The sequence below is a fragment of the Anarrhichthys ocellatus genome, unplaced genomic scaffold, assembly GCF_004355925.1.
Source record: "Anarrhichthys ocellatus isolate YVR2014 unplaced genomic scaffold, GSC_Weel_1.0 scaffold5, whole genome shotgun sequence".
NCBI lineage: Eukaryota > Metazoa > Chordata > Actinopteri > Perciformes > Anarhichadidae > Anarrhichthys > Anarrhichthys ocellatus.
In genome coordinates, this window is record NW_022280035.1 from 8,303,983 (window position 1) to 8,328,899 (window position 24,917).

General features: G+C 40.4%; 1 protein-coding gene across 1 annotated transcript in view; it reads right to left on the reverse strand.

Annotated features, from left to right (window-relative positions):
• The window catches only part of xkr7b (XK, Kell blood group complex subunit-related family, member 7b), a 50,971-nt gene extending 27,258 nt beyond the window's left edge, over positions 1-23,713 (reverse strand). The window contains exon 1 of the mRNA XM_031844755.1: positions 23,094-23,713. Coding sequence (XP_031700615.1) covers positions 23,094-23,704 — 611 coding nt within the window. The 5' untranslated portion in view covers positions 23,705-23,713. The remainder of the gene's footprint in view (positions 1-23,093) is intronic.
• Between the last annotated feature and the right edge of the window lie 1,204 nt (positions 23,714-24,917).

Genomic DNA, 24,917 nt, shown 5'->3' on the forward strand with positions numbered 1-24,917 from the left:
TGTGTGTGTGTGTGTGTGTGTGTGTGTGTGTGTGGAGCAGCGTCTCTTCACTAAAGCTACAGTTGAATCTGAATTAATGTGTTTTTAAGATGTGGTGACATGGAATAATGTTGATCTTACAGAGTGGTAGTGTAGTGGTTAATAGCTCCAAAAATCAATACTTTTTTATTGTAGCAATGAATCAAACAACTACATTAATGTCAAGGTCTCTCGTTGCAAAGAAGAGTATTACCACCCTCTCTGCATCTCTGTGGAACTTTTGTGCTTCTTTTAGCTCAATCTTTAAATCAGCAGGCATTTTACAAATCAGATTATAGATTGATGTCACTTAAATTCTGTGAAAATCATCTTGCACAGACTTGAGTTATCATATTTGGAATGCTGAGAAGTGACGTAGAGACGCTGTATACGGGCTTACTGTCAATCACAGTAATCCCGCCCTAAAGCATACTCCGCTTTATAGTTTATTTCACTCTAAATGGGACCATAATTAACTAAATAAACATCATGCTGTATTGAAGACATGAAAACTAGTGATTGAGACCATAAACCCATGTTTAGTGTTTACTGAGGTAATAAATCAAGTCAGAAGTAGGGTCATTTTCTCATAGACTTCCATACATTCTGACTTCTATTGCAACCGGAGGAGTCGGCCCCTGTTGGACAGTAGAGATAATACAAGTTTTAAGACACTTCCACAACAGCTTCACTCGAAAGAACAGGAGGTTGCCGCCTGCATTCAACACAACAGATGTTCCACCGCTGTTATTGCTTAAGGGAGAATTGTGTGTGTGTGTGTGTCTCTCACACAGAGTGTGATACTGCTGACAGTAGAGAATCTGTAGCCAGGAGTCACATCTTCACTGAAAATGTCACTGTGTGTGTGTGTGTGTGTGTTTTCTTCAGTCAGAGTCAATATTACAGTACATAGGCATATGCTCATATACAATATATAGACACACACACACTCCCTCAATGACTATCAACCATATCTTTTATTTTCCACCTTCCACTCTACTTTCTTTGTCAACCCCGTCACACACACTTCCATAGAGTTTCGTCTTTTTATAGTCCATCTTCCTGCTCATTCGTTCTCACTTTATCTCTCTTTTCAGTCGTCTTTTTCATCACTTCCTCTGTTTTTTTTCCATTCTGTGAATCACGTACACTCGTTTTCCTTCTCGTCCTTTGCTGTCTTTTTATTCATCTTCCCGTTTGATCTCCTGCTTTGTATTCTGGATGCATCTCCTTTTTCCACCCCACCGTCTGTCTCTCTTTCTCTATATTCTCTCAGTTGCTTTCTCTATTTCTCACTGTTATTCACTGTTATTCACATCTTCATCATATTGTCCTCTCCCTCTTTCTCTCTTCCTCTATCAGCGAGCAGACAGCTGGGCTTGATGAGGGAGATGTATATGTCAGGCCGTGTTTCTGCAGGGGAATATAGGCTTCACAGCAAACATGACAATACTGGCTTTAATAATGCCTCAGGTCAGAATCAAAGGGGTTTCCCTGGGCTCCTCTCAGGGCTTCAACTAAAAGAGAAAAGTCACTCTGCTCACATAACATCATCCAATGAACTTTTTAGACCAAACAGTCCCAGGAACTTAAGAGTAGCAAGAACTGAATCAGGAATTCTACAGGGCTCTGGTGGACTTGAGCGTGTTTTCCGCAGCAAGGCTTTATAGGCAGCGGCTCAGTGACTGCAGTTCACTTCTGCTACTGGATTGTGGATGTACTAACGTTACAACTAAACTTTTCTTCACTTCCCTGCATCACGTTTCAGTCGGGGAGCCAAGCAATCAGCACGCTCCAAAGAGGCACTTGTTCGGAACAAACCCGGTGTGAGCGGGCACCACTCTTTAGACGTGAGGGAACTTCTAGGCAGGGACAACGCAACGCAACGCAAGGGTGCGAGGCCCTGCTCTTCGTCATGCATACGCATGAATCAGGGTCACACAAACTTCTCCTGCATGCAGCTATTCGCATCAACATGCACATAGTCTTAGCCATGGCTTTTGGCTATTATTGTCTTTCAAAGAAAAGACAAAGAACAGGTTGAGAGACAACCAAAATGCTCTCAATCTCGTATTTGAACTAAAGAAAAATTGTAAAACTTGAAATGTCTACATTTTCTAGGACAAAAGGGCAACCTCCAAAACATATACTAAATCGACCGAATGTTTCTTACAATTTAACATGTTACCTTGCTAGCTCTGAGGTTGTGTTACAGTCAACCAAGTCTCCTACAAAATGACGTCCGGTTACAACTAAACTGCATTCTCAATATGTTTTTAGAGAAACGCATTTCCTCCTGGATTACGGTTGCAGTTTTAAACGTGTGGTTAACGTACTCAATTGAAACAAAAGAAACAAGGCTACTTGGTTATATTCAGTTGAACATCATGGGTTGGCTTAAAATAAGAAGGTTTGTTATATTTTTTAAGTCACAGACATCAATTAAGTCAACATCGACTTTTGGTTTCACACGAGACACAAACAGTGGTGTCCTGGGTGAAAGTCCTGTGATTCGTGAAAAACGTAATATGGAAGACAACGTTTTAACTTCAAAATGTAATTAATTGACAATGACATTTTGTGGTATGGGAAGGTACTTTTTAGGAAACCAGGCTGGCTAAGGTGTACGTATGTCCTTGTTTCCCTTGCTTGCTTTTCAGGAGTGAAATGTTCTGAAAATTACTTTTTCTTAATGCTGTCAGTTACTTCCAGAGGAGAACAGCAACGTAAGCTTTTGTCTTCATAACATGCAGCTTCTGATTTGGTTGGCATCACTTTATAAAGGGATTGAATCCCTAACTAGCAGGAGCCCAGTGTTACTCATTCTTCTTCCCAGCGCCGCTCTGAGGATTCGAACCTCTGACCTTGACCTATGTGCTGCTGTCGCCCTCAGTATAGGCTGCAGGCTCAGGCTGCCTGCTGCTCTGTTATCTCTGCTCTGAGTGAACAGAGAAAAAGAAGAAATGGGAACATTGTGACCCGCAGCGGAGAGACCAAAGCCTTACTGGCTCGTATCGCTCTATGGGCACTTACTCACAACTGCAAGGATTATGGGAAATTGGGACATTTTATTGTCTGTGCTCCAATCATCTCTTTATCTGCCCGCCTTTCTTGCCCTCTTGTCCTCACTCTTGTTTTCTTTTCTCTTTTCTTCATTTTTCCCCCTTCCTCCCTTCTGTTGTCCTCATCTCAGATCCATTCTTCACTCCCTATCTTAACTATTTCCCATTTCCACTTCTCTTCGTCTCCTTCTTCCTTCTTCCCTTCATCTGTCTGTCCCTCACCTCCTCATCCTCCTCGTCATCCCTCACATCCTATCTTAATTGTTCTGCCCACAGGGGGGCACAGTCAGGCTGGACTCTCTTCTGGCTGTATTGTCAGCACCAGTTTTACTGTAAGGAGCTAATATAAAAAGAGAACAGAGGGAGAAAAACAGAAAATTGTGGAGACCTTTGTTTCCCTTTCATTGTGCCTTCCCAGCAGGCTTCAATTATACCAACAGCTACTGCAGCAATGAAATAAAAGACATTTTGCCTAATGCCTCCCATTTTGGATGCTCACGTTCAAAGAATTCAACACTTTCAACTCATGAAAGCGGCAGGTGTTACACGGCCGGGGAGACTTTGATTATGAGGCAGAACATGTAATGACATTTTATGACAAAGGATGTCAGAAAATGCGCTCTGTCAAGTTAAAGTCAGCGTGCAGCCAAAGTAAGACACATTTCTTTCCTAAATTGGTGATCAGTACATCATTCTAGCATATCCAGCACAATTAGATTTCTTCCAAAAAACAAACATATTGATGTACGATGTACGTAAGTAGTCTTTGTCAAGACACATCACAGATTAATTCATGAAGCCGAGTCAAACATTTTTACTATTTCAGTGACCTGATGCATGTTGACACTCCAGAAAAGCAGCAATATTAACAGCTACAGTGTGTTGGTAAGTCAGACTACTTCACCTTGACCTGTACTCTGTGTGTCAAATAATGCATTATGTGTGCAGTGTTGAATGTTTTGTTGTGGCTTGTGTGTGATAAACTGGAGTTATGTAGTGCAAGATCATTTTCCAGGTAATGATCGAACTGGTATGACGGACAGGGATTGTGCCATACACTATTTAAAGCCTATTTTTATTATTTATTTATTTTTTGGGGAGCTCTAAAAGATAGCCTTGTAGTTCATTCTCAGCTAAAAGGACACTTTCCATTTTTTTCCATTTGTTTTCAATGAGAGGAAAATAGGTTGTGTTCTTGGTTGTCCTAGCTACACGGATATAGACACCCGTGCATTAGTTGGGCTAAATGCAACTAATAGGCCTGTATGAGTTAGAACCAAGGTTACAATGTTGTAACACTAGTTCTATAAGCACCAGCAGAGCCCTGTTGCTGCTTTGCCGATCCCTGAAGAGGATGTTGAGCAGCGATGTGACCTGCCATATATACTATGCTGTCCGCACGATTCTGGGATGCACTTTCTAATTGACCAGCTACCCTGATGCAATTTTCCAGTGGAAGAATGCATACTCATTATTGGAGGAGCATATTACCCATAGAGCCCAATAGAGGGATCCGCTTGTGCTAAGAGAACTAGTTTATAATATTGTAACCATCATTATCTCCGTAGCTTAGGTTATGTTACAAGTAATACACATTTTAAGCCAAACCATGATTCTTCTAACCATACCAAATAGTTTGGCTGCCTAAACATAACCGCCACCGTTTCACAATGTTAGCATGTGCTAAACTTCTGTGATACTACGCAAAAGGGGGGGGGGGGGCACTTCTCCCCAAGCAGCAAAATCAAAGTAGGGATGTTTCACAGTCAGTGCGTGACAGTTGGCAGCCCTGATTTAAAATCATGAACAGACTCTGTAAAAGTGTTTCGTGTCTTCAACTCGATTGTCTGCAGATCTTATTGTCACTCTTAGCTCAGAACTGAGGGATTGAAGCTCTGCTGTTAATCAACTCTTGCTTCACATTTTATTGTAGGTTTTATTGATTATTCTCAAGATTGAGATAAAACCCCAGTTGGAGAGATTTTGGGATGTTGATATAATATTCTGTTCTCTGTTGTATTCTTTCATATTTTCATAAAATTTGATTTATTTTATTGTTTTTCACTGTATCCACTTTATTTATTTCTTGCTTCTGCACTTTGACGTCTTTTCCAGTTTTCAGGATGAACACTGTTCTGTTCTGTTTGTTTGTTTGCAGTTTCAATGAAGAAGTGAGCCTTTAATTCATCAAGCACCTGTCTCTGTTTGTGTTCTAATTGGATTTGAGGGATTATGGGATTGTGTGTTTGTGGTCTGTATTTATGAGACTCTCAATGTTACAGGTCAGCAGGTTTACATTATCCTGAGAATGTGTGCATTTGTGTCATACTGAATTCCATATTACTGCATGGATCAGTGGGCATGTGCATTCAGGTGTACTTTAAATAATTGGCTTTTTATGTGTGTACATGTAAATAATGGACTGACCACTGCATATAAACGCATAAACACACGCAAACCTTGTTTCTGTGCAAACGTCTCTGCAGAAAAACAAGAGGAGACATGACAACAAGACCAAAACAAATCAAACCAACAACAACAACAACAACAAAAGAGCCAATATGAAATATTGATGTAACAGGAGGGAGAAGGAGAGGTGAGAAGAGCAAGGAAGCTCAAACTTATTTTTCATTGTTTTTTGTCCCTGAAGAGAGAGGGAAGGGGAAGGAGAAAAATTACAAAAGAAAAGAGAAATGAAGGGAAAAGGGCAAAAAACATCTGATAAGAAGGATACAAGAAGAGAGTAACAAAAACAAGAGTGACAAAACAAACTCTTAGCATTATATGTGTGAGACTTGCCCTTTTAATTTAGTGTGAGTTGATCGTTATTACATTATTAATCATCATATGTTTTTGTTTTATTGACTAACTACTCTACTTGAGTGGAGCACGCACCTGTGCATATATAGCAGCCAATCAGAAGCATTCATCAAATCCATCAGTTTAGCATACGTCGTTTAGAAACAAACCACACACAATAATTACTCATAAACATACCAAAACAACAAATGAGAGCAGCCTGTGTGCCTGGATACATAAAAACGCCCTGCACAGATCAATTACGCATTTTTGGCAGAATATCCTTGTCGACAAAAAAGCTCGAGAGTTATTCTATGCCTTACTCCGCTCCAAGGCAAGCTGAGTACATAGATGTTTGTGTGAGCTTTTACACCCAAATGACATGTACAATATTGCTCGCGGACGCAATTATGTCATGGAAGCTGTGTTGCTCAGGACCCGAGGGTGCTCAGTGTCATGTGTTGATACGTTTTTTGGGCCAACAGCTCTCAATAAAGTCGCAAGCAGCAATACTGGAGGCCAAGCAATCGACCCATTGGGCACTGCACTACTGCTACTTAAATACTCTGAGTGAGTTAACATAAAAATGCGAGCAGAACTTGTGACTGAATGTGAACGTGGATGTTTAAAGCACAACAAAACACTGGTGTATATCGGGCTGTTCTCATAAACTGTTTCTAGCTATAGGAAGAGTTATGCACTGCAGTTTGCATATAATTCACGTAATCGTAAGGCAGGAGAGGTGGATGGGTGGGTCTAAAGACACCTGACTTTCACCCAGAAGACCGCAGTTTGTGCTCTTTGCGAAACCAGAAGTCAACATTGACTTATTTGTCACGTAACTTACATACTTTAAATAATGCCACTTACGTAGAAACCCGTTCTCACACCCAACGTGTCAAATCACGCAGCTTGGTCAGTGCTCCTCGGTGTCTGATTCCCAAACTCATTTAGCACGTGTATGTGCATTACGGTCAAAGCGTGTTCCTGTATTGTTTGAAACTAAAAACACAGTTGAATGACGCTGGAGGAATACAAAGGGCGTCATAGTTTGAAGCTTAGTGCCACTGACCAAGCTGCGTAATTTGACGCATGTGTTGGCCCAAGTCATTTTAACCCTAACCAAGAACACTGCATGCTCATATTGCTGGAAATTCGTAGAAAAATAAAAAATAACAAAATAACAAAATAACTTTTCGTAAGATATCATGCGAACCGTTGTATGAAGATAGGTTGTGCATATACTGTACACTCACTCGCACGCAGCTGGAAGAGAACTGGACTGACTACTGGAGATTTGAGACTGAACACAATGGACTCTCAGTAAAGTGACTACGGTTCAACACAGCCATCAACCCATCCGTCTGTGTGTCTTCTTTTTATTCCCTACCTGATATTCTCTCCTACTTAATGTCTTCTCTTTATCGTCATATCCATCCTCCCCTAAATCCCAGAGAGAGAAAGAGAGATGAATATGCATCGGGACAAGTCAAAAAGAGGTTAAGCGCTCAGTTAAGGAATATTCTCCTCTTGTCTCATTACTCCTTTGCCTTTACTCTCAATCCCTATTTTTCTTTCTTTAACTCCTTTCTCTCTCTCTCTGCTCCAGTAATGAAACATTGTTTTTGTTGGATTTTTGTGAAAAGAAAAAAAAAATCAAACGTCTAAGTCTCAGCTCTCTCTCTTCGCTCTGCATTTTTTATTTTCATACTATATTGTGCTCCTTTCATTCATCCACAGTAATTTCCACTATTGATTAGGAGCATTTTCTCTTTTTATTCCCCATCATCTACAAGCAACACATTCACACACTCATTCTTTTACTCCTCTCTCTCTCTCTCTCTCTTTTTGAAATGAAAGGATGTCGGAAATCACAAACACGGGCGTTCTCTCAAGAGGACGCCTCGACAGAAGTATTTTGTCTGTCAATTGCAGACAAGTCTCCTCTCTTTCTTTCACCCAGCAAAGTACAAAACACAAAGCAACAAAGAAAGAGAAGTTGGGAGGGAGGAGGGAGGGAGGACGAGGTGAAAGAGAGAGAGAGACAGATGGACATGTAGAGCAAGCGAGAAAACAAGACTGAAATTGTCAGATTTGATGTGATTGTCTGCATGTCAGGATTTGCAATCTTTAGCTGGTTTGACTGACAGAAGGGGCGGTGGAACTTGTTCTTTAAGAGCCAAAACAATAGAAACTAGATAGCAGAGAGCGAAACCTCCACTGAGGCTGCACAATCCTCTACACTTGTTAATGTGTTTAACCAGAAGACACACCAGGGCAGCCTTTAGTGTCCGTATGATACCGTATTAGTATTGGACAGCCATATCAACTGAGGTAGTATAAAGAGTGAACACAGAGTTTTACCCAGGAGGCAGCTGTTAGTGTCCCATCCAAAAGTGATGCTAGAGAAGTACCTAGCGGTATAGTTAAAAATCTCTTCTTGGTGCCAAAATCATGAATGCACAGTTAAACTGCTCAATGCTATTATTCAATAAATAAGAAACAAACCATGAAGCCAAAAGTCTTTAAAAGTAAATATCCAAAAAACTTCTAAAAGCTCAGAAGTCAAACCTGATGCTTGAATTTCCTCTAAAGACGGTTTCAAAAGCTTTGTTCCAAAAGAAAAGCTCCAACGATTCTAATAGGTGACACCAATTAACAATACTTTTAAGTTAAAGGAAGAAAACTTGTGTCTTTGTTTGACCGAGCTGACAGAATTTACACACCTGATGACGTTTACTTCAGAGACTCTGGATGATGAACTACATGTGGATGAATGTTGTCTTTAAGAATGGAAAGAAGTGTTTCAAAGTTGTCAAATTATTTCTTTAAATAGACTTCAGTAGTATTTGATATGAAAGCAAGTGAGAAGTAGAAAAGGACAGCTTTAATCCAAATACTGGAGTTCTGTGAAAATGAAATCAAGACTATATATAATTCAAACACAATGAAGGTGTAATGTATAAAATGTGGCTGTTTTCCATGAGCTTATTTACGCATTTTATCTCCTGAAGAAAAAGCCTCCCATAACTATACTTTTCTTTATAGTTGTGCTCGAGGTCAATGGAGAGCATGACGGGGCCCAACGAGTCGAGTCCAGAGAGGATTGGACCAACGCTTTGTACTGTGGACAGGTTGATGATCGATCTATAAGGCCTGTTCCTTCAGGGCCTCATTTCTCACTACAAACAGGAGAGGGCTGATCATCTTTGTCCTCATTTGAATGACTTTTAAAAAACACACATTTAAAAAAAGACTTCATTAATTCCTTCAGTTTTTATTTTTTTTGTTGCGAAGCACTTTGTAATTATGTTTTGAAAGGTGCCATACAAATTAAAAGTATTGTCATTATTTTATTTTTGGTGGTTGAGTGTGGGTCTATATAATGTAAACACTTGTTTCTGATCAAATAGGTGTCAGCCGTTGCCCTGGTTGGAAAAACAAACAAGCCAATTACTGCTTTCTGTGCAAGAAAAATAACAAGGGTGGCTGATATCACTGCAGCTCTACCAGTTGTTGTGTGTTGATTTATAAAAAAATGACTACTCCTGCATCAGAATATTTTTTTTTTCGATTCCATGAAAAATGCTAAGATAACTGCTCCGAGCAACCACTAGGTCCAGGTCGACTAAACATAATTAAGTCCACCGAGTAGATGTTGAGATACGGTATTTGACTAGTTGATTGAAAACGTTGCTGTGTGTACACTTGTCAAAAAAACATCAGTTTGTCCTGGTCAGCCATAGCTTTTGTTTACGTTTGGCATTGCACCTAGAATGCTTAGAGGTTGTAAGTTGGAAATTTCAACAGGGAAAACTCCAACCTCCATCCCAGAATCATTTCATGTTATATTTAGATATTTCTGTCTTTACAAGAGAAGTGGACTGACAAATAATGCCATTTTCAGAGCCATGCTTCTAGTTTGGCTAAATATATAAGGTCATGTACGGACTATCTTTGGCAATGATGATCACATCTTTCCCCTGCTTTGAACGGGTGACCCAATTTCTTTACTTGACGGAACATAATCTATTACACTCAGATTAGCTATAATAAAAACTTCTGTGGACACTCCATCTACAGCGAGATACAACAACAGATTAGTTTCCTCAGGAGACTGAGGCAAATAGATTTCTTTCTTCTAAACTCTTACACATATACAATTGTATAAAGTGTTGTATAAAATGAAATCACCATTTTAAACATCTGTCTGAGGTTTGTCTTGACTGTTAAAAATGTGCTCAAAGACACAGGTCAAACATTTGAGTCAGAATTACAGGCTGCAAGTGCAGAAAGACTGTTGAATCTTGCAGCCTGTAGTTCCTCTCATGTTTTATTAGGGGAATGTGTGCGTACGCTGTCTGGGTTCCACAGTTAGGCTTGATAGGATGTAGTACTCAGTTTTTTCTCAGCCAGAACATGCAACAGAATAGTTCAAACTGTGATTTAGAGTTGTTGCTGTGAGAGTAAATATTGGATTAACATTTAGCAGGCAAGACGAAACATGACTCCAATGTGGTCAATGTTGCTCTGTAACTGCTGGATGTGTAAATAGGCAACTGTTTGATGAAACGTCGTACATAGAATCTTTATAAAGGTGATAATATGTAGGTGTTTTTAACCTGTTCTGATGCTGTGTATTACTAAACTCTAAATTGGATTACAGCCGTAATTACAACTTGAATCTTGAAATGGATTATATGGTGTTAAATGGAGTCTTGCAGGTCTAAAGTAGTCATGGTGACTTGGTATGAGTGTGTGTGGTTATAAGATGTGTAAAAAAGAGGAGCAGCTATAAAAGCAATAGAAGAGGGGGAAATATTCACATTGTCTTTAATAGAATAAAGAGAAGTCGCATGACGTCCATGCACAGCAACAGTGTTTCACATGTTTAATCAACTGTCAAGTGTTTCTTGTTCTCGACTTCCAATGTCAAAGACAAACTCAAAACCATTTGAAGGCGGCAAATGCTCCAAAAAGAGTGAACATATAAAATGCAAAACGTCCTTGACAGAAAAGGTTACCATGAGTGTTGGAGCACCAAATGGGAAATCTTTCATGAACTGGTTCTACTACTACAGATCAATCATCTGACTGGAGCCCTGAACATAAGGCCTAAAATGGTCCCTGTGTTTTAGTTTGGAAAGACAAAAAGGTTCTCTCCTTTAGAGGATTTTCCTGTGAAACACACACATACACACACACAAACACCGAGAGAGAGAGAGAGAGAGAGAGAGAGAGACGCACAGAGGAAAATCCAGAGAGACAGATCAGAGAGTGTGAGTTCAGAGAGCTCAGAGAGAGAAAACTAGAATCCACAGCGATACAACTGCTCCTCTGGGCTTGGAACATAAAGTTCACACATTCGAGGAGAACGTGTCTGAATGTGTTTGTATGAACCAAAGCAAGAGAGAGACCAAAAGATGAAGAGAAATCTATGTGTGTGTGTGTGTGTGTGTGTGTGTGTGTGCACCTGCAGGGTACATGCTAATAACATGCGTCACTGAAGCGCACACACAGAGTTAAACTAACAAACCCTGTGCAGGCCCGAGTCCATGTTCTGTCCCAGATTACACCCTCTATAGATCTCTATATGTCTATATCCATCCCACCATCAGTTTTTACCCTGAAACCATGAGGAGAATATATCGAGGTCAAAATAAAATTGGTTAATCCCAAAACCGAAATCAGACACGGAAGAAAAGGCCTCGACTGATCTTTATACATAGGTAATTTACTGATGATGTGTAATTTTCTGCTATTTAGCTGGTACAATTAGTGGTTTGACTTGACTAATAAGATATTACTGATTAACTGACTTTATTGATTTATTCACAGGATGGTCGTCGTGTGCCACATACGGCTGCACTCTCATCCATAGAGTTATTGCACTGAGGCTGGCAAATAATGGATTGCGACGGTTAATATGAATTGCAAATTACTTGCAACAGTTATCTGCGCCGTCAGATTCACAAAAGATATTTTGCCCCCATAAAGTCTGGGTGTGACACCCCATTTAGGGAGCGGGTCCTCCAACAATGTGTCATTCTTGTGAGTGAATCAGATTCCCACCTCGGTATTACAGCCGATTGTGTTCCGAGAAGACCACGTTAATTTGAATATGGTACCATTTGCTACATATGCCCTCGAAAAAACGCAAACCCATGTCACAGTTTTTGGTAAAATTGTCAATCTATAAACAAATTGCATCTTTGGTATTTTTGTCATACGGATTTGGAATGATGATAATATGTATGTTGATGATGTCCAATGTCAAGTCTTTATTTCATCGTGTGACGAGACAATATGATATCCAGTAGTTAACCTAGTTGCAAAGTCTTTCAAGATTGCCAAGCTAAGCACATTTGCCAACCAAGCACGCAGTTACGCCTTTCAAACACAAAAGTTTCAGTAAGTAACGGGCCCGTCATAAAAGCGTGCGCTGCGGCCCATCGTAGCTACCTAACCCCAATGCTGAAACTGAACCTTCGTGTGGCCATTAGTACGGATCTTTGTGAATTGGACTGTTTTTCCAATGATTATCATTTGCATAGAACCAGGCCAATTTTGCAACAAATGTCTGCATATTACTTAATTTGATAGCACAGGAGCACGAGACGCTGTTTGCTCGGCAGCACAGTTAAGGGTGCATTTCACCCTTTGCAGGTGCTTTGAAAATTACAGTTTCTCTCAATTGTCTTATTTTTGCAGGTATAGCGGCTGCAAAAGGCCGGCAATTTCAATGAATTTTTGAATTAAGGAGCCTTCAGGAGGGATGCACTTATCCTCTGTCAGGCTTTAACTGACTCAAACCATAAAAAAACTAATTGAAATACAGTCTGCTTTTCCCCATCCATCTGCTAATAATGATCAAATTCATATGGTGAAAAAGAGATATTCTGACTGTAGTTAATTTGTAGCAAAAGGCTGTGAAACAAGATGAACTTACTTGATCCCAGAGGAGAAACTGGGTCATTACTGCAGCGCTGAGGCTCGGAGCAAGCAGCGAGTGGTTCACTGTTCAGGAGGCACAAACTCTGCTGAGGATGTTTATACACAGAACGCTGTGGTGTTCCAGTTATTATGTGTCCTACCGATGTGCCGTTTGTGTCACGTCACATCTATCTACCTATAAAAGGCTTTGTGTAACCCATTTGCCAGGAAAGAATGTAGATATTGTATGTTTCTGCAAACCGCGGATGCATTGAACGTCTACAATATTGCATTCAGTCAGAGCTAGTAACGTAGTATAAGGAGCGACTGTTGTTGAAAATGAATTAGTATAATGTAATGGGAAAAAATATGTTTTAGAATCATATTTAATTTAAAGATATAAGTCAGACATATGACAAGGACATAACAGTCTTTTGCATGTCTAGTAGTAAATCATTAAGTTTTGGACCGAATGCCTTGTGTGCTTAATAAGTTTCACCTGAGGACTAAAGATGAATGTTCTAGCATGATGAGATAAAAGAGTAGATCCCTCTGTTTGGATCGATCAAGTTAGCAATGAACTTAAATGTCTTGTTTGCTTTTGCTCTTACAGACCAAGAGACCAAAGAGACCGGTTCCCCCCTGTTTGAATCTACTCAGGAGGAGGGGGTTTTTGCAAGGATATAACGATGTGATTTCTGTGACTTTTTTGACAGCTCCCTACTGTACACTGAGATACGTGTCAGTGGAGACGCTCTCCTATTTGCAAATATTAATAAAGACAAATAACTTTGATTCTCTCAAGACTCTGTTCATTGACAAAGATTGAAAAACTCGAACTCTTCTCCCGATTTATAATTGAAATTTTCCATCACAATTATAACCAGCATAACAAGCTAGAAAGTCCACTGAAGGCGTGTGGCAGAGGTGGTGGATGCGTAAAACAAACAAAGGAATATTTTTCCAAGGAGACAGCTGTTCGTGTCCTGTGTGAAGTTGAAAGTCAGACGTGACTTAATGCTAGTAGTGTAACGTTGTTATGTTTATTACGGAATGTCTTCTAAGTTCGCTATGGGCAGTTGCTATTTATTTACGCTAGTTAAGTTGTTACTGTTGTTACGCAACATTGTTACATTTCTTATCTGCTTTTTCATAAGAAAGTCGGCGAAAGGTAGTCGTCGTTATGTTGTGTTATTGTTCTACCACAAACTAACAATCTTTTTTCTAACCGTAACCAAGAAACATATTTATGAAACACATTTTTGGTTTAAAAATATAGCCATTCAACGTATCGCATGGTTTGCAGAAATGTACAATGCCAACATTGATGACTGGGTTGTTTTGTGACATGTACACTCTGATTCTTCCGAAACTAATATCGCTAGTTGAGAAATGAAATACCTTTTTTTTCAGGAATGCTTTAAAACAGACAACACAGAAGTGCACAATCAGCCAATGGTCTGGCTTGGCTTTGCACACAATTCTTCCTTTTGATTGCTATATAGACTTAACTGGTAAAAACAGTCAAAACATTGGAACATGTTCGAAAACACATTGTTTCCTGAGATTAGTTCTAGCTTCTCACCCTGCTCCTCCTCAGCCTTAATGAGTTTGTGTTTAATTACACAGTAATAGGCAGTTTGGTCTCACCATTGATGACTGCGGTTACAGGGCATGCAACAATCACAAAAGAATTAACAAATATTTCTTAATGAATTACTTAGCGCGTAGGATGTTGTTGGAAATTCATATATAATTTAGAGCTGGTGTTGGAACATCAGAACCGGCCAATTTAACGGGTGCAGGTGTGGTTTGGATGTTCGCTGGCTGCAAAACCAACATTACATGTAAGCTTTTAATCACAGTAGAGTGTTGGTATATGTGCATACTCTCATTTCGTGTCTGTGAATTCATTAGTCGCACAATTCAGTGTGTGTGTGTGTTCCCACCTGCAGGGCACATGCTAATAACACGCATTACTGAGCATGTGCAAAACTATGTGAGCTGTCCTACATACAGCACACAGACGCACACAGATGCACAACATGACGATGTTGAAGCACATGTCAGACTATTAAATGCGACATCCCTGCACCCTTAGATGCCACCCAACCCCACCTGTGTTGAGTTTAGGTTAACAAATAACAGTAAAAGCAGAGAGACATAGACTGAAAACAGAGTCAGAGAGAGAGAGAGAGAGCAAGTGACAGAGACAGATTGGATGACAGGGGAAGCTAGCAGGAAACGCTACATCCCTTCACACTCATACAGGCACATTGGAAATGATTGACAGCTCCCTCAAGGACTGTAGTGAATTATTCAGCACAATCTGACAGACGGACAGACAGGAGAGCATACAGAGAGACACCAGTCGGAGAGACACAGGCTGAGAGAAAGACAGACAGATGGTGAGACAGGCAGACAGAGAGAGAGAGAGAGACATACAAACAGACAAGACAGGCAGCCAGGAGGCTGTGGATCATCAAAACTTCCCCCCAGGCATATTTTTATTCATAATCAATAACTCTATTGAATTTTACAAAAACCTATGTGCATTTACAGTCCCAGGACTATAAATTCTTAAAGAGATGCCTTTTGAAATTCAGCGTGTTCCTTCACCTGCTGCTGTCCACCACAAGGGAGGAAAGTTACAACTCAAACATCAACCAAAAAACAGCTTGTAGTTCAAAAAGCATCACAGCCAATAACAAATGTCAGCCAATTAGCTTTCAGCTAACAGTGCCAGTTTAGCCTGAGAAAGATATAATACACTGATGAAGTATACATCACATTCTGCTGCTTCACAGTAAGAGTGTTCGAGGTAGGTGAATTGATTATGGCTTGAAGCTAGAGTTGGTAACATTAATAAAAAAAACAGTGACTATATCCTGAAAGTTGTACATGAGAACGATAATCTGTTAAAAAAAGACAGGTTGCCGTTTAGCTGCAAAATAATAGAGTTCGCTCGACCGGTGGGCGGTGCTCGGTTTTGGCTCGACTGTTTTCGACATGGCAGCAAGGTCACAAACTTTCTTACTGAAAGAACACCTCAATATGTTGCTGAAAACATTTGAAGGGAAAAGGGGTGATGCGGTAAAATAATCTGTATTCATATTTGATCAGTGATGCCTAGTTTGACAGTTTCATTAGAGTTCACAGGCTTAGTTTATGTTTCCCGCAGATTATCTGTTTCATGTACTGTCAGGATATAGTGACAGCTTGAGCAAATATAAAAAATGTTTTTATTAAATGTATCAAGTGTAGTATAAGGCGTTTATTATGGAGCAGCTGCAAGTGATTTTCTCTGTTGGTGATCGTCCAAAACAAATACCTAAATGAAAATCATTACCTTGAGATTATTGTTTCAACATCGCATAAACTCAGGCCACAGTCTCTCCTGCTCTCCCCAGGTGTGTCACATCTGTCTCTAATCACCTGATTATGATGTCATCTCTGAACTTGAACACACCCTGGTCTAACAAAATAGACTTGGTTAGGTTAAGGCACTAAAACGTATTGGTCAGGTTTAGTTACGGAAATGTAAACAAATCTGAACAAAAATGCAACAAAAGTACATGGTTACAAGGCTACGTGTTGCCCTGATATAACTTTTGGTTCTATTTGTTTGGATATACACGTCTAACATCCCAGCAGGAAAACTTCAAGCCCTTGCGGTTGGCTTTTGATGCTATATTGCATGAGGCCCAGAAACTATCTAATACACAATGCAGCACCCGGATCAATAGAACTACACAGCCGGCATCCCCACATTTATTTTTGTCAAGTTTGTCGGACCTATAGCAATATTAACTGTTGGTGGGATGGACTTAGGAAGGGTCAATTTGGACACAGTTCAAGAACGACCATAACTGTAAACATAAAAGTCAATCAAAGATATCTCAAGACAAATAAATGAGAAGTGACACGAACTTGAGCATCAACAGAACATAATAAACCTGAATCTTTTGTCGTGGATGAAATTAGAGATTCAGTTTATCATGGGACTCTTTGGCAGTATATCAATGATTCAGCAGTGCAAGGCTCTGTGAAAAGGACTGATGTTAACACAAAGATACAAGATAAGAAGGACCCTCTGCCTGTGTTTGACCGGACACTTGATCTGCTCTCGTTTGTGTGATAGAAAGGATGATTTGTTATTCTATACATATACATATAAATGTCTGACAGGAAGACCTGCTAACATTCTTCCTTTTACTGTCATTTATCCAACATGGCTGCCAACAGGTTATTACCCCACGCAACCATCATTTAAAGAGACTCTGAGTGACAGGCCATGAAATAAAATGAAAAAAAAAAAATGAAGCGCAATAACCACTTCATATGTGAATGAACAGTGAAGCAACCCTTCTTTGAACTCTCTCGCACACATACACACACATACACACACATACATACACACACACACACACACCAAGATTTAAATGATTCAGCTACATTGATGCTGCCAGTTATCCCCTCGGACTGATTATTAGCCGCGGCCGGACAGACACAGCTAACGGGCAGACCACCTGAGCTGAGTGACCATTTGCAACTGATTCAATTATTTCTGAGATTGATTGATCTGGTCTGGCACAAGCAGGAACCAATTGGATTGTCCCAAAAACTGCAACGTTGTCCGACCATTGAACTCCAGGAGTGGATGATTCTTTTTGCTGGTCTGTCCACCTGTCTGATCGGCTGTCTATGCTCTGTCTCACAACCGGTCTTTCTGTGTGTGTGTCTGTCTGTTTGAAGATTTTTCTTCACACGCATTTTAAAACAGGAAAAGGGGATGAATGTCTGAATTGCATTTTTTATTTTGACAGATGAGGACGATGGGAATGACACCTCTCTGTATGATGCAACAAACTGCTTCCTCCAAAATGATCATACAGTTCTCTTTGGAACAGTTTCAACAAAAACGAATCATAATCTTCATGCAGGAGGGATTTATTGCAGATATTATGTATCAGACTGCATTTGCTTTAACAAGGCGTACCATAGTAGTAGTATTCACTTCTAACTTGTAAAATACTGGAGCTTGGTCAGTACCCCTCGTAGTCAGGTATCGACACAGCCTTTAGCTTCTGTATGCAACGCACTGGGCTTTCAACTAACTCCAATGTAAACAGATGGCCAGCGCAACCACAACCTAACTAAGTGGTGTTGTTGCCTAAACCTTACTTCCTGTGAAGACTGAAGTCTATTTTAAAAAGACACAATGCATGTGAAGAATGTTGACACGCCGTCCCTGCCACGTCCAAAAAGTGAGGCTAAAGAGGTACTTAAAGCGTCACAGTTTGAAGCTTCGGGCCACTGACCAATGCGTTGGTATTTGACTAGTCTGGAATGAGAATGCATTGAATTAATACACCGACATTGTATTTGTTATCAGTTTAAAGTCTTTAAAATACAACATCAATTCATCTTTTTACAGTACAAGACACACACTACATCAAGATCACCAGTGATTAGGTGCAAACATTCTCTTCTTGTGTGATCCACATTCTCCCAAAGTGCTTCATCAGATTCAGTTAAAAATTCGCTACATTTCCCAGAACGCCTTTCAACAACCTACCAGATAAAGAGATGTGACCTTGCTGCTTTTCAGCTGTGGATTTCAAATGTAGATGGAGGAAGCGATATCAACAGCAGAGCGAGTCTCCTGTCGAGTAAAGGTGAGTCGACCTTGATTCAAACCTCAACCTGTCTTCGTACTACAATGCATTATTGGCTCTGCCCTGCTGCCGTGGCTACTGACACTGGTCTGTTTTTCTCCTTTGAGAAGGACTTTTCCCCCAAGATTGGATGATTTAAACCATTTAGTTTGGTTGTCAATGTTGAAAAACCCTCTGCCCTTGCACTGCTGCAGGAAATATCTGGAAAGGAATTTAAATTATTATAATATTTGTGTGGAAAAGATAGAAACAGAGTGTGATCTCTAGCTGCCCTGTTTCTTTATCAGAATTTACTTTAATTATCCTTTAATGAATGACAGAGAGATGCAAAACAAAAATGGAAAAGAGGTTTTTAAACCCATGACATCAGTGTTCAGTATAAACAGGCTGAATATTAAAACATGCAACAGGGAGACAGAAACACAAGATGCTGCTAATCTACTATGAATGAATAAAGGTTATATATTGATTAAAGATGCATCTGATGCTTCTAACTAAATTTACACTGCAGAGACAAGGATAAAAAAAACTTCACCATTAAAAGTGCTCGTCAGGAAAACATAAACACGAGTCGACTGAAGCTGTGTTGTTTGTGGCGAGGAAGGTCTCTGCAAAATATAATGGGGCTGTAGGCAGCCAGGGACGGAGAAAAGGGATAGAAAATCACAGCAAACGCATCTAAAATACCCCTCCTGACTCTCTGAGTTATGATGAATACATGTAAGGTACAGCCTATTATTTTACTGCCAAAATCGATTCTGGCAAACACGATTTGTCAACAGCCTAGACGACAGGGAAACATGTTGGCATTAAAAGTTTATAAAGACCACTGATTCGATGAATGTGGACGTTTTTGCGTTCGGAAGCAAGTGACGTAGAATATCAACGTTATTGAAGGTAGGTTACATGCTATTACAGGTGTTTACAAATTGTCTACGGTAGGTTACAAACAAACACAGGGCTTTCACCCAGAAGACCACTATCCGTGTCTCTTATGAAACCAAAGTATACGTTGACTTCACGCTTGTTACGTAACGTTGTTTTACCTAATGTGCTTTTATCTAATGTTGTTTTACATTACGTTGTTTTACATTACGTTGTTTTACCTCACGTTGTTTTACCTCACGTTGTTTTACCTCACGTTGTTTTACCTCACGTTGTTTACCTCACGTTGTTTACATTACGTTGTTTTACCTCACGTTGTTTTACCTCACGTTGTTTTACCTCATGTTGTTTACCTCACGTTGTTTACCTCACGTTGTTTACCTAATGTTGTTTACCTCACGTTGTTTTACCTCACGTTGTTTACCTCACGTTGTTTACCTAACATTGTTTTACCTAACATTGTTTTACCTCACGTTGTTTACCTAACGTTGTGTACCTAACGTTGTTACACTTGTTACATCGTGGTACATAAACGAGTATGCTAAAAGGGCGATTTTTTGTCTAGTTGTATTTTTACACTCGTTACATTATGTTGTAACAGTACATTGTTACGTTATTTTAACACAAACCATGACTTTAATTCTAACCTTCGCCAAGTAGTTTTGTTGCGTGAACCTAATGAATTGTTTCACAATTTTGACGATTCATTATGCATTTCCCTGCATGTTTTTGTCCAGACACGTTCAATGTACCCTATGGTTTGCAGGATTGTACAATGCCAACATTTTGTCTGCTGACTGGTTTAAGCAGTCAGTGGGCATTTTAGTGAAATTTAGGCCAAATGCCATTCAAGTTACCTTTCGTTCAGCCATTCTTCTTTCTCTCTGCTCAGCCCAGCTGCTACATTGCAAAATGATGGCACATTTTCTCAGGTGATTGACATGAGTCAACAAATTCCCGTTTTGAGTATTACAATGCATTTTATACGTAGGTTTCTCACTGAAAGATTTGATTTTATTGAGCCAATGATGTGGTGCAGATGTGAATTGGGAACACAGGATATTTTGCAGTTCACATTGATTAGGTCAGATTTGAATCACAGTGGAGGGAAAATAAATATGAAATTGGACTGTTTGGCTGCAGGTGAAATTCGCGAGCCATTTCCACAGGTGCTGAATACATCTCAGCTCATTAAATTTGTAACTGGAGTCACACTCAAATCCCAGTCACACTGAGCAACTCTCCTGGCTGCAACTATCACATTAAAACCAACTCATGCTCATTCTCCACCTCTCAGCATCTTATTGTTGTTCATTAATGCAGCTCATTACCGAATCTGCATGTAATTATGCTTGTGTGAATTCCCACATGCTCCATTTTTTAATTAGTTCAGGTAACATCCCTTAACATCCCATATTGTAGTTTCCTATCTTCTTCCACCATCACAGAGAGGTCAGAGGTCAGCTGTAGCCCTGGAGCAGTAGGCTGAAGGACATTTCAGCAGGATGGTCTGTGATTTGATCCTTTATCCTACTCTTTGAGCAAGGCCCTTAACCATTTTTGCTCTGCTGTCTGAGTTTGACCAGCAAAGAGTCAAGTTCAAAAGGTACCGACAGCTTGTCATGTATATTTTTTACACCATGTTCTGTTTTCCAAAAAGTTGACACAACTTGTAACACACAACTTACTCCACCAGCTTTCCACATTCACAGAACACGAACAAGCAGAAAATAAAAGACTCCCGTTAAACTGGTGCTCGAAAATATCAAATTCAATAAAAAAATAATGACGCTGCTGGGTAGGACATGGATTTTAAAGTGGTGACTGTGTGTTTTTCAAAAGCTTCTGGAGTAGGTTACATTGTTGTTTGCAACGCTTGTATATTATTCCTGCATTGCTCAAGTCTGGTCTGTTTCTTTTTTCAATCTCAGACTTGTCTCAGTCTCGTGGGTGTTTCAACTCTTGACTTGTTTCACTCTTTGGTCTTGACCAAGTCCAGTTGGATTTTTTTCTTTCCTTTTTCTTTGTTTATCAGTTTCCCTGCCTAACATCAGTAGCTGCTCTTGACAGCCTAGACAGGCTGCTCTGCTGTCAGTCAGGTGTCGGTTCACCAAAAATTCTTCAATATTACAGTGCAGGTGTAGAAGTATAGTTTTATCCACAAATGTACATAAAGATATACTTTCATTGCAATGGTGGAAAGAATATTCAGAACATTTGATTAACTACCAATACCATGATGTAAATATACTCCTGTACTTTTACTGAAGTAGAGAAGAAAAATATGCTTTCTTTGTCCCTATGTATGGCGTCACAAGCCAAAAATGTTGGGAACCACTGGTTTCACCTTTCACAATACATTGTATTTTAGAAGCTGATCATATGGTTTTTATGTTGACTGTTAACATGAAAAGTAACTACAGCTGTCAATTAAATGTAGTGGAGTAAAAGGTACAATATCTCTCTCTTACATTGAGTGGAGTTGAACTAAAAAGTAGCAGAAAATGTAAATACTCAAATCAAATACAAGCACCTTAAATACAGTACTTGACCAACACTAGTAGCTTGTAATATTGTATACGTATGTTGTATTTCCAATAAAATCGTATATAATATGTATTATAGATTTTTCTAAGTTGTTATGAAGATATTGAAGCACTTATTTTGTTCCTGTTCTGATCACAATCACTGTCAAACACCGAAGGACCCAACCCATATTGTTGGCTCTCACTATGCACATTTGGTCTCGGTCTTGGACTCTCTCTTGAATGAGTCTTAAAACTGCTCAGACTTGATGCACATAATAATATTTTTGTCATTATGAAAAATATTAGTTAACATGTTTGTACATCAAGTTGTTCTGCCATTTTATTGCCTATTTAATAAACTACATTTATTTTAGGACATTTTCATGTGATTTTGATTGTTAAAGACTTAATGTACTGTGGTTTCATACTGTAGAGTACCACATGTGTGATGTACTGACAAATTCACAATGTGTGTGTGAACCTGAGGTGTTGTGATGTTAATTATGTTTTACAGTCTGAAATAGTCAAACACATTATCTCAAATCAAGTGAACGTGGCTCAGGAGGACTTTACTCTAAGCCAACCACATATCCATTGGGGAATACACACACACACACACACACACACACACACACACACACTTCAAAGCACAGGATAGGACCATTAGTGTGGATGTGCTGTGGGTGGAATGCTGCCTTAAAGATTTTGCCAATGCCTCCTCTCATTTTACATTTTATCAATCTCACTGAGTGTGGAGGAAGAAAAGATTCAGTTTCAAGATCACTAACGTGACAAGCAGCCAGCGCTTTGATGGTATTCCTGTCAGCTTGTCCGGACCATGAGAAACAGAGGTACAAGAGAATGAAACTGAGTATTATAGAGCTCAGGCGCCTGGAAGCAACCCTCCAGATTCTGTCACAACCAGGACAAGAAAGGAAGATGGGCAAAAAGCCAGTAATTATTTACTATCACTGTTGTGTGAAAGTGAATGCTACAAATGCTATATACACACACACACACACACACACACACACACACACACACACACACACACACACACACACACACACACACATGTCTCCAACACTTGGGAATACAATACTCACATGTGCACCACGCACATATTAAACACACACCACCACATATGCATGCACACCCTTCCTGTTCCACACCACCCCCAGCGGTCCTACCTCCAGACTTGCCCCAGCTGCAGGACGTGAAGCACGGTTTGAAAGACCCACATGCAGACGATGCAGCACCTCCGGGGGGCTCCGACTGTCCCTGCCGTCGCAGACAGGACAGAGGATGTGCAAACCGGGGTGGCATTCGCAGCGTTGCCCACCACCGCGCTCCCACCGCGCTGGTTGCTGTCCTTGGTGCTTAAAGTGTGGTCGCCTGCCGTGGCTGCTTCACATGCCGCGCCTGCCGCCGCCGCCGCGCCGGTGCCGCTGCCGCTCGCTGCTCCGTCCCCGCAGCTCAGATCCGAGTAGTCATACACGAACCACCTGAAACTCAATACCTGGACGACAGCGGAGGGCACCACGACGAAGACGAGCGTCAAGCCGAACCACCAGTAGTCACCTCTCAGGTAGTAGTCGGCGGCCAGCCACAGGTCGGTCGCGCCGTCGGAGAAAAAGACGAGCAGGGCGCAGAGCACCCAACAGCAGTCCAGCAGGGTGTAGGGTTTCCCGCCGGCGGCGCTGCAGCGGGGCCGGGTGGTGGGGTTCCCCGGCTCCGAGAGGCTCCTGGGCGTGTTGTCATCTTCCACAGACACCGCTGCTCCATCCGACTTAGCGGCCATGTTGGTTAGGATAGGAGAGAAAGACAGAGAAAGAGGTGGGGATACGTGAGAGAGAGAGACAGAGAGAGAGAGAGAGAGAAGGGAGGGGGCTGGCTGTGTGCAGGAGAGAGAGAGTGAGAGAGATTACATCATAACTAGCCTCATCATCAGCCAATTAATTGCGAGGCATCATTACTAACAGCGCGTTTAACACCATGACACCGCGCGATATTTTCAGGACATTCAGCGTTCTGCAAACATTTTTGACCTGCAGGGTTTTTAGTTTGCGTTGCTGTCCATAAAAAACCTCTCCCAGTTACATTGCGCTGCCTCTGCAGCACGCTGCTGCACATGACAAGACTGTTGTTAAACTCATATTAAAGCGGTTAATAAGGCAGAGTATCAGTTTCTGACTTGGCACTAGCTGTCGCCGAGGGGACTCGTCATGTTTAGCCTACTATGAATGTTGTAAACCGGCATCCTGTCCAACGTTTCCTGTGCTGCTCCTGCGAGATGAATCTCCCTCCAGACAATAAATGTGCTGTGCATTGAATCATGACCCTCCTTTATTCGATGAGAGACTGCGAGACAAAGCACTCAGCAGTCTTCATGAAAGTAACTCACAGCAACATGTTTTGGTTTAATTTATCGAGAGAAAGGGTTTGCTGAGGTCTTGTCCTGCTTCACATTCTGACAGTAGGCCTATACATTCTTATGAGCTCTCCAGAAAAACCACAATACGCTGCCTCAGTGGAACAGAAAGGTTAAAGGGTGATGCCACAGTTTTTCCCCTGTGTTGTTTGCTTGTTCATTATATACTATTGTAAATTTTCACATTTAAATTTTTAAATTATGTCTCATATTGCACTGTTTATTGCCGTGCATCAATCACCAAGCCAAATTTCTTGTATGTGTAAACGTACTTGGCAATAAACCGTTTCTGATTCTGATCTGACAAAATAACAAAATTAATACAGAGATGCAAACCTATTACAAGAAGATGCAAAATGACTGTTGATAGACACAACATTACCAAAAACACACATTGAATACAATCACAAAGTGTCCCAAAGTTACTACAAAGATGCAAAGTGACGACTATTTGCAAAATGCATCTTTCAGAATTGAGAATAGTTTCAAATATGATAAGTCATTATGGGACCAAAAGCAACAGCATTGTAGTCTGTATCTTTCAACTTTCCTGCGTAATGGTTCCTACTGAAGAAAAAGTATT